This window comes from Gastrolobium bilobum, unplaced genomic scaffold (genome assembly GCF_033153095.1).
Source record: "Gastrolobium bilobum isolate Gb01-03AN ecotype WA unplaced genomic scaffold, APGP_CSIRO_Gbil_v1 utg107099, whole genome shotgun sequence".
NCBI lineage: Eukaryota > Viridiplantae > Streptophyta > Magnoliopsida > Fabales > Fabaceae > Gastrolobium > Gastrolobium bilobum.
This window is the reverse complement of record NW_026897682.1, coordinates 47807-58435: the sequence shown is the minus strand read 5'-3', so window position 1 is coordinate 58435 and position 10629 is coordinate 47807. Positions and strand designations below refer to the sequence as shown.

General features: G+C 42.4%; 2 protein-coding genes across 2 annotated transcripts; both read left to right on the top strand.

Moving 5' to 3' along the window:
• The first annotated feature begins 1686 nt into the window (after nt 1-1686).
• Nucleotides 1687-2364, top strand: LOC133309298 (uncharacterized). Its single transcript, XM_061510061.1, has one exon. It carries the CDS (start codon nt 1687-1689, stop codon nt 2362-2364), a length of 678 nt encoding a protein of 225 aa, XP_061366045.1.
• A 324-nt stretch (nt 2365-2688) lies between these two features.
• Nucleotides 2689-4856, top strand: LOC133309297 (uncharacterized). The gene is made up of 3 exons (XM_061510060.1): nt 2689-2794; nt 3334-3917; nt 4020-4856. Exons 1-3 carry the CDS (start codon nt 2689-2691, stop codon nt 4854-4856), a joined length of 1527 nt encoding a protein of 508 aa, XP_061366044.1.
• The last annotated feature ends 5773 nt before the right edge of the window (nt 4857-10629 follow it).

The window sequence follows — 10629 nt, the reverse complement described above, 5'->3', positions numbered from 1 at the left end:
AATTCTGAGATTTTATTATGTTAAACTAGACATCACAAGCTTTCCAACGACATTTTTTATGTCTCAATCGGAGTTGTATAACTCCGGTTATGATTTTCGCAAAGTGACTGCTGCAAACTGAATTTCCAACAACCAAGACGCGACTTCAAAATAAGAATGAGATTAAAGCACTTATCCAATGGCTACAAAATTTTACAGGGTTATAACCCTATCTGTTATCTACACATATGTCCAAACAGAACTCGATTTTAAGCTCTGTAACTCAAGATATCGAATTTTTACCGAAAAGGGTTCGTTGCTGTCCCAATATCCAGATATCATATCTGGATATGCCATATCCAGATATCATATCCGGATATTTCACGACAGAGGCCACAGACAATAGCCTAGCACGAAAATATCCATTTAAAATTCCATCTTTCACCTACATACATCTATCCCAACGACTTAACATGCATTTTAACATTTAGGTTCATCAACCAACGTTCAAATTATCAAAATTCATAATTTTACATCTTCAATTCATGTTATATTCATGAAAGCACAAAGGGAAGTGTTGAGGCATATACCCATGAGCTTCAAAATAGCAAAATGGGTGCTCTTAGAGCTCACCAACAGTCTCCAAGGTTCAGACTTCACAAGGCTACGAAAATGAGTAACAAGGTTGGCCCTTTCTTCACAAAGGTCACTCCTTGGACCTCAAAATACCATGACAATGGTTTTCACAAGGAGAACCCACAACTCAGCCCCCAAACACCTCACAAACAGAAGCTCACACTTAGAAATGGTATGCCAAACCCACTCACACAGCCCACCATTCAGTGTTTGAAAGGAAGAGGAGAAGAAAGTAAGAGTAAAAGTGATGCCTTTGGTGTTTACAAGAAAAAGACTCAAGCCATGAAGGGAGAGGAAGGTGGAGAGCTCCTTATCAGAAATGGCCCACGTAGAAATCTGAGTATGGCCTAGGGTTTTGGGCCAAAAGATATATTTATAGTCCGGTTAAGATTAAACACACTGTATTAGCATTAATAGCTACGCTTATCCTTTTAATATCAAACTTGGAATTCTGAACCTACTCATTTTTCTAAGATCTGTCATATTTTTATTTTATTTTTCGCAGCACCTTTCCGATACGCGCTTTTCCATAGCCAGTATCAGTTCTGGCACCAGTTCTCATTATTTTAACTTGAAACTTGTTTTACAAATTCTATATATTATTCTAGAAATACTCAAGCACTTATTATAATTTTCTGAGAAACTTCACTGGTACGCATTTATATCGGGTAGCAGAACCGATATCTGCACTTTTCGTCAGAAAATCGACTTTCAGTATTTTTACTCACTTACCATAATTATTAAAGCCTCATAATAATTATTAGGGTCAATTATGAAAGTATTTCCTAATTTTCATATTTAATTAATGAATTTCCTTAATTAACGGTGCAGGTTCTTACAGTTGAGTTCACAGCGCGGTCAAAGAAGTATCTGGAGCTTGAACATATGGAAATTGAGAATAAGGATCAGAAGCACCTTCCTAATCAAATAGAGAAACCCGAAAATCGAAGGCAAAGTGAATTTCGGAGTAAAAGACAAGACGAAAGAATTCCAGAAATGGGGAGATTTGAGAAGTACGCACCCTTGAATTCATCCAGGTCACAAATCTGGAGAGAAGTAGCCTCCACCTAAATGAAGAAGGTAGATAGACCTCGGCCTTTGCTCGCCCAAGCCGGGTTAGACCAATCTCGGTATTGCGCATTCCATGATGGGCCTGGGCACACTACAGATGAATGCTGGGATATGAGGGATGCGATTGAAAAATATATCAGAGACGGAAAGCTGCGTCAGTATTTAATAAGGACTCAAGGATGGAGGAACAACAGGAAAAGAAAGGGCCGACCTATGAGTCCTCCAAAAGAAAAGAGATTCAAAGAAGAAAGCCGGGGTAAGAAGCCGGCTAGAGAAAAGGATGAATTGTTGGAGCCAGAGTTTGAATGCAATGTGATTAGTGGGGCTTTTGGCGGGGGAGGCGATACTATTAATAACAGAAGAAAATATTTAAGAGAGGTGCTTTCGATTCAGGAGCGACCTATTTTCAAAGAAGAAGCCAAACCAGAGCCGCCAATGCTATATTTTACTAGAAAAGAATTGGAAGATGTGATGCCAGGACATGTTGACAGATTGGTCATTACGGGAACACTAGTCAACTGCAAAGTCAAGAAGATATTTGTGGAAAACGGCAGTTGTGCCGACATAATTCTATGGCAGGCGTTCAAAAAGATGAACCTAGATGAAGAAAACTTGAAGCCCTGCAACACTTCCTTGATTGCATTCAACGGCCGTAACACCATCCCTAAGGTACATTGATCTCAGGCTCATTTTGGGAACCAAAGAGGCATACAAATCAAAAAGGGTAAGGTTCATTGTAGCCGACTTCCTTTCAGAATATAATGTGATATGGGGAAGACCAACCATCCACAGTTGGGATATGTTGGTTTCCACCAAACATCAGAAAATTAAGATGATTGGTAAAAAAAACACAGTAATAACCATCGCCGGAGACCAGAAGGAGTCTCTAGGCTGTTATTTTAACTCAGTCAGAGCAGTGGGCAATGAGCCAAAACCTTCAGCCGAGATAAAAAAAGAGAAGCAATCAGGTCAGCCCGAGCCAAAAGGAGAAAACTTCATAACATGGTGGAATTAGACATGAGAGATGATACTCAGATGCCGAGGCCTAAACCCAACGGAGAGTTAGAAGAAGTAACCATCGGAGATCCAGGACAAACTGCAAAGATCGGTAAAGGGTTACAGATGATGTAAAAAATCAACTCATCACATGCTTGAGGAACAACAAAGACGTCTTTGCTTGGAGATCCACAAAAATTCCCGGGGTAGACCCTATTTTCTGTTGCCATAAGTTAGCGGTGTATCCCGGATCTAAGCCGGTAGCTTGGAAGAAGAGGAAGCTAAGCCCTGAATGTCGGCAGGTGTTAGAGGATCACGTGAAGGAGCTGTTGGAAGCAGGTTTCATCTGGAAAATACAGTATACCACCTGGCTATCCAACGTGGTAATGGTCAAAAAGCCAAATGGGAAGTGGAGAGTATGCACGAATTATACCGACCTGAATAAGGTATGTCCAAAGGATGCGTACCCTATGCCTAATATAGATCAATTGGTTGACAGCTCCTCTGGGTTTCAGATGTTGTCCTTCATGGATGCCTATTCCCGATATAACCAAATTCCATTACACCCAGAGGACCAAGAGAAAACAACGTTTATCTCAGAGAAAGCAAACTATTGCTATAATGTAATGCCTTTTGGGTAAAAAAATTCAGGAGCCACTTATCAAAGAATGATGAACCAGGTGTTTGCAGACCAGCTGGGCAAAAGTGTTGAGGTATACATAGATGACATGATAGTCAAGTCACTAAATTCAACAGTGCATATGGAAGATTTGGAGCAGACATTTGAGAAATTGAGGCGACACAACATTTGGTTAAACCCAGCAAAATGCGCTTTCGGGGTCTTTGCGGGAAAGTTCCTCGATTTTATCTTGACTCACAAAGGTATTGAGGCTAATCCGGATAAGTGCAGAGCCGTGCTAGAAATGAAGGCTCCTACGAGCAAGAAAGAAATACAACAATTAACGGGGAGATTGGCCTCCCTCACTAGGTTTCTTCCCCGGTCTGCAGAAACAACATTACCTTTCTTCAAGTTACTTAGAAATGAGGTGCAATATGGATGGACCTCAGAATGTGAAGCCGCGTTCCAAGAGATAAAAAGGCAGTTAGCTTCTCCTCCAGTGTTAACAAAACCAAGGGAGCAAGAAACTTTGGTAATGTATCTTTCTGTGGGTGATGTTGCTGTCAGTTCGGTCCTAGTACAAGAAGATGAAGAAGGACAACAACCGATTTACTTCGTAAGTCGGCTTTAGCAAGGAGCGGAGCTCAGATATTAGAAGTTAGAAAAAGTGGCTTGTGCCTTACTGATCTCTGCTAGAAGACTCAGAGCATATTTTCAGGGACACAAAATCTTGGTCAGGTCAGATTTTCCAATTCGGAAAATTCTCCACAAACCTGATCTAGCAGGAAGGATGATGAGCTGGGCTGTGGAGCTGTCAGAATTTGATATAACATTCGAGAGTCGTAAAGCAATCAAATTCAAAGCACTACCAGATTTTGTTAGAGAACTCACTTCAATCCAAAATGGGAATTCGGATAGCCTGGATACCTGGAAATTGTATGTAGATGGCTCCTCCAACTCAAAAAATAGTGGAGTCGGGGTCATCATCGAAAACCCTGAGGGTGTAGCCATTGAGTATTCCATGCAAATGAGTTTTGAAACATCAAACAACCAGGCAGAATACGAAGCCCTCATAGCCGGCCTTCAGCAGGCTAAGGAACTCGGAGCGCGGAGGCTGCAGGTTTACAGTGATTCTCAATTGGTTACGTCCCAAGTGGAAAGGAGTTATCAAGCTAGAGGACCATTGTTGACGAAGTATTTAGACTCCGCTAGGCAGTTAATGGCAGAATTCGAACAAGTGGATATCAGCCACATTCCGAGGAATGAAAATAGTAGGGCTGATATACTATCCAAGCTAGCAAGTACAAAAGGAAGAGGGAATCACAGGACGGTGGTTGAGCAGAGCATCCCAGAGCCCACTTGTGTTATGCAAATAACAAGCATTGATGATTGGCCTTTCGATATCATCGAGTACTTCAAAAAAGGGACCTTACCGCCAGCAATAGAGCAAGCCAAGAAATTGATTCGAGAAGCAACCATGTACACTGTGATAGAAGGCCAACTTTACAGGAAAAATGGTTTTTTCACCTTTGTTAAAATGTCTGAGCTCGGATAGGGCACAATACGTATTGGATGAAATACACGAAGGGATAAATGGCCAGCATGTCAGAGGAAAAGCCCTAGCTAGAAAGGCGATTAGATCTGGATATATTTTGCCATCAATGAACAATGATACCAAAGAGCATGTCCAAAGGTGTGATCAGTGCCAAAGGCATGGGAAGAACCTCCTGGCTCCCCCGGAAGAATTAAACTTGATTACGGCTCCATGGCCATTTTACAAGTGGGGAATGAACCTTTTAGGCCCATTCGCTGCTGCAGAAGGACAGTTGAAATGGTTGATTGTGGCCGTTGATTATTTCACGAAATGGATAGAAGCAGAGCCAGTGGACACCATCACTTCGGCTAGAATATAGCGTTTCTTTGAGAGAAATCTAATCTGCAGGTTTGGTATCCCGGCTGAGGTGGTAACTGACAATGGAACGCAGTTCACAAGTAAATCCTTTCATGAGGTAAAGGCGAACCTTCATATCCGGCATCGATTTGCATCGGTGGAACCCCCCAGACAAATGGTCAGGCGAAAACAGCTAACCAGGTCATTATAGAAGGAATAAGGAAGAGGATAGAGCAATCTGCCAAGGGGAAATGGGTAGAAGAATTGTACTACGTATTTTGGGGATACAGAACAATGATGCAGACATCCACTACAGAAAGCCCATTTAGACTGACTTACGGGTGCGAAGCTATGATTTCGGTGGAGTTAGGAGAGCCGTTCTAGAGGATATTTCAGGCGCTAGCACAAGCGGAGGAGGAAAACAACAAAAAGATGGCGGTAGAGTTAGATTTGATAGATGAGGCCCGAGTTGTGGCTCATTGTAAAAACTTTGCGGTTAAACAACTTATGGCAAACAGATTCAATAAAAAGGTGAAGCCTAGATCATTTGAAGTAGATGACTTGGTTCTTCGCAGAGCCAACGTAGGAGGTCGCAACGCAGCTGAAGGAAAACTAGCTCCAAAATGGGAAGGCTCATTAAGAATAAAAGAAAAACTGTCAAAGGGAGCTTATGTGCTCCAAAGGTCAGGTTCTATTCCAAAAGAATCTGCTGCAAGTTTTAAGTCGGCTTTGGATTGCTCCAAAGGTGACTTCAATTCAGCAGCAGTAATAGTCAAGCTTTGATTCTCTTGGATCGACTTGTCACGATCAGCCCATAGCACATTTCTATCAACCTCGAGTGCATCCTTCTCAGCACAGATTTCTGAGTACTTATCCAACAGCACAGAGTAAGGCTTCAATAGCGAGGCCACCTTGTAAGCATATAATTCGAATTTCTGAAGCTCTTCTATCTTGGCCCTGGAGACGGCCAGTCCCATAAAAGAAGGGTGGAGGGCGAGTAACACCACGGAGCTCTGGGGCAACCCCGGTTTCCCATAGAGCTCCCCTCTTAAGACCGGCAGGAAGATGAGTAGGTGAAGGAGTATGTAACACCCCGTGTATACCCGGTTTGTTATCATGTCATCGTATTAAGTTACGCTTAATTAAAAATGCGGAATACACTTTTCTTTTCAAATATGACGTCAAGAATATTACCAAGTTGATTACTTTACCCTTTTTAAAACATTGCCTGTATGTAGATTGCAATAAAGCTAAATACACTAAATAACCTCAATATATAAATAACTGTGAGTATCTAAGTCACGGAACTACAACATGTAGTCCGGACATTAATCCTGATACATTAATACAACTCAAATCTAAATAAGACATAGTCAATCAATGTGGCATGGACAACCCCCATGCTCACCAAATAAGGCAACAAAGCCCCACAGACTCTCAACAATACAAACAGAAACATAAAGATACAACATATCAGCATCCAATCATAACAGTAATAATAGCTAGCATATCACATCTGCTCCGGCCTCCTGTCGCCCGAGGTCTCAACCCCCGAGTTACCTGAACCTGAAATATGTGCCCCAAATATGGAGTGAGATCTCTAAACACAAATCTCAGTAAGGCAAGGGGTCCTCAAGGATTTCTCCACCCCAAGCTCACTTACATGTGCAATATAAGTTCAAAAGCAGTAATATAATATAAGTTCCAAAATCAGTGCAATGCAGCAGAATAATCATGTCATGTGTGTCAACTATTCTACTGGCCAAAGAAATGCAGAATTTACATACGTCTATTACCTACATTCAGTGCAAGTCACTACTTACACCGACCCACAGAATCACCCTATGGCATGTCTCATACATACACAGGCTTACCGTCTAGGTGGAACAACACATGCATATTATAAGCACTTGCACATAACAGCTCAACATCATTTCAAAATCAATACATGAAAACACATCATGCATATAAACCATCCCCCCATGGGGTATGGTGGAACCAACAATGGCTAAACCAAGGACACGAAAGCTTATCTCGCAAGCTAACTATCCAACCAAGAGTCCAACCAAGCTCAAAGTCCACAAACAGTAGAATCACAAACCAAAGGTTCAAAACAGCAAGCACAAGGGCTCTTGGAGCTCACAAGTCAGCTCCAAGGTGCTGACTCCAAGGGTACACGAAAATGAGCTTTAAGTTGGTTCCTTTCTTCACAAAGATGGCTTCTTGGAGCACCAACTACCAAGGAAATGGCCTCAACAACCTAAGCCAAAGAACTCAGCCCTCTAACTCCCACAAGTAGAGGCTGAACACCCAAAAAATGACTACTTCTCACCCTCACAAGGTTGCTCTCACCAAGCTATGATGATTAGAGGAAGAAACTATGACCAAAGGTGGCTACTTTGGGTTTCTATGGAGAAAAAGATATGAAATGGTGAGGGAGAGGTCCAGCAGCCAAGAGAGGTCAGAATTTTCACGAAGAAGGCACAAGAATAAACCAAGGATCATGTGCCAAGTCTTTAAATAGCCACTTAAGTTTTAATCGCACTGTATTAGCGCTAATAGCTACGCTTAGCATTTTAATCCCAAACTTAGGATTCTGAACCTAGTCATTTTTCTAGGATTTGTCATATTTTTATTTTATTTTTCGCAGTACTTTTTCGGTACGCGCTTTTACATAGCCAGTATCAGTTCTCATTATTTTGACCTGAAACTTGTTATGCTAGTCCTATATATTATTCTAGTGACATATACATACTTTTCGTAATTTTCCGGGATACTTCATTGGTACGCATTTATACCGTGAGGCAGAACCGGTATCTACACTTTTCGTCAGAAAAACGACTTTCAACGTTATTAATCACTTACCATAATTATTTAAGCCTGCTCATAATTACTAGGGTCAATTATGGAATTATCTCATAATTATTTAATTAAATTCCTAATTTAACGGTGCGAGTTCTTACAGAGTACCTCGGTCTACAGATACTACAACACATGTGGTACCTCCGCCTTCGGTTAGAGAAGCTTGGTTACACTCCAGATTAACGCCCGATGTCGGGTCCAACCAGTTGTCAGCGTCATTTGTAAGGACCATCACGTTTGGATTAACGGCCGGCGTGGAGGAAGTGGCACCTGCGGAAGGACTAATAGTCCTTTGCCTTTTAGCAGCAGGAGGAGGCCGAGCTGCAGCCTTCCCTCGAAGAGATAACGCATAGTCAGGTACTTCGTCCGCTGCAGAATCCATATGACAATCTGCAAGTCAAATAAACACAATTACAACAAGAAAAATAAGCAAGTATGGAAAGACATCTGAAGAAATGAAAAAGGCATACTAGTTTGATCTAGGTCGACATGGGACTTAGTAACCAGAGAAGCAGAACTTAGATGGCCTCTAGAGCCGACATGAGTTAGTAGGATCTTAACATTAGCTTTGTCATCCACCGACAACCTAAGCTTAAAATCAGCCGACCTACGTAGGTGATGTTCTTGAGACCAGTAAAGAGGAAACTTTCCCTCCCCGTTCTCTCTTACAAACCACGGTCTCTCTCTGACTTCAGCAACCACTTTAAAATATGAGCCCTTGAAGTCTTTAAAAGAGTCGCTGTAAACAGAAAACAATTTCCTGGAGGGCTTGCTGGCACGACCGCGGATGCTGGTCCACCTTTTGAATTGAGGAGGCTCGAAATCGGTGCGAGGAGTGTATATGTTAAAAAAGTAAAGAAAAATAGGGACAATGCATGTTATAGACAAGGATGCGCATAATTTCTCAAAGGCAACAATATAGGCCCAACCATTGGGATGAATTTGAGTGGGGGAAGAAGAAGAAGGTTCAGAAGCTGTATTTTAAAAGGAGAAAGAGGAAAGCGAATACCAATCTTGGTAATTAAGTCGCGGTAAAAAAAGAAAGAGTTTGGTTCTTCAAGATTCCGGCCTGAGCAAACAGGCTCGTCTTCTGCTGGACAGAAGGTATTGAATCCCACCAGATTACCTATGGGGAGCCCGGATATCTCCTCGGTGGTCATGGTGGATCTGAAGTCGAGAACTTCCTCAGTGACCCAAGGAAATTATCAGCGAAGATTACTATTGACCGGCGCGGACCCTTTCTCGGCTGGTCTCACCTCGGCCTCCTGTCCTTGGCTAGATGAGGCAATCTCCATATTTAACTCTGCAGAAGGGGACTCCATAAAAACCTAGAACAACAAAATGGGATGATTAAAAGCAAAATAAGTACGTAGCAAGGAAAGTACGTACCTGACCTAAACAAACTACTATGAGAAGAGCTTGAGGAGTCATCTGAGGTAACCAAAGAAGCAGGGGTAGATGAGCCCAAATGGTGTGAACAACTTCCTAGCACCAGATCGGCCATGAAATCGTTTTCTTTTTCAACAAATTGAGCGCTAAGGTAAACGCAGTTAAAGCAAGGATCCGGTTTTCTACCACCCGGGTTAACTGACACAGCTTGGGAAGGAGGTCGAAACGGAGTAGGGGTGTGAGTGGAGGTAGAGGTCGAACGAAAAGGGATGGAGGTTTGACCTAAGTTACGAGTAGCACGTTCTGGTAGAACACCTAGAGCACGGCTAAGACCTCGGCAGCGCCCTTGGGTAGAGGGACGAGATGAAGACGCTCCCTTATTTCTACCTCCTCGATAGCCTCCAAGTAAGGCGGCCTGTGTTTCCTCCTCGGTCCGAGGTCTACCAAACAACCAATATCTCGGACCAGGAGATAGGCTCGGGATGAACCTTTCTTCTTCCTCTGCAGTCCTTTCATTTTCTTCCGCGTCGATTTCATCACTATGGCCGAGATACGAGGGTAACTGGGTCTCCCTCGACCATTGAAGTTCCTCTCACTCATATTGGGAGAAATTTTTGAACTAAGGAACAATAGAAGATAAACAATGGCAAGCAGTAGCAGAGAAGCTTCATGCGGACAATGTGTAACATGCCAGTAAGGTGTAATCAGGCAAACGAGGATTAAACATGCACGCTTGAAATGCAAATATAGTAGTACCAGAAGCATCACAGGTTCAAAATATACCACAAAATAGTAAAAGGCAGGAAACAACACTGAAAGAAAGTAAAAGGTGGAGCGAAATTGCGAAGCATACTTGGAAGAAGCTTGAAGAATCGAGAGCGTTTGCAAAAAGGGAGAGAAGTTAAAAAGCAGGATCAGAGAAAATGTGAAGGAGAAAGAAAAATTAAAAGAATATGACCCGCGAAACGAAAGGGCAAGGGCAAAAGAGTAAAACTGATTGAAAGGACAGTTAAGAGGCGTCTTGACAGTTGCAATTAATGCGAACGACGTAGGTTGGAGTAGTGGCACACGTTTAATTGGTTAGGGGGAGCCACGTGGAAGGCAGTTATCATTGCGTGGGAAGCGAATCATTTCTCAGAGAAAGAGGATTGTTTCTCAGAAAAGAAGAATAGTCATTCAGGAGGGG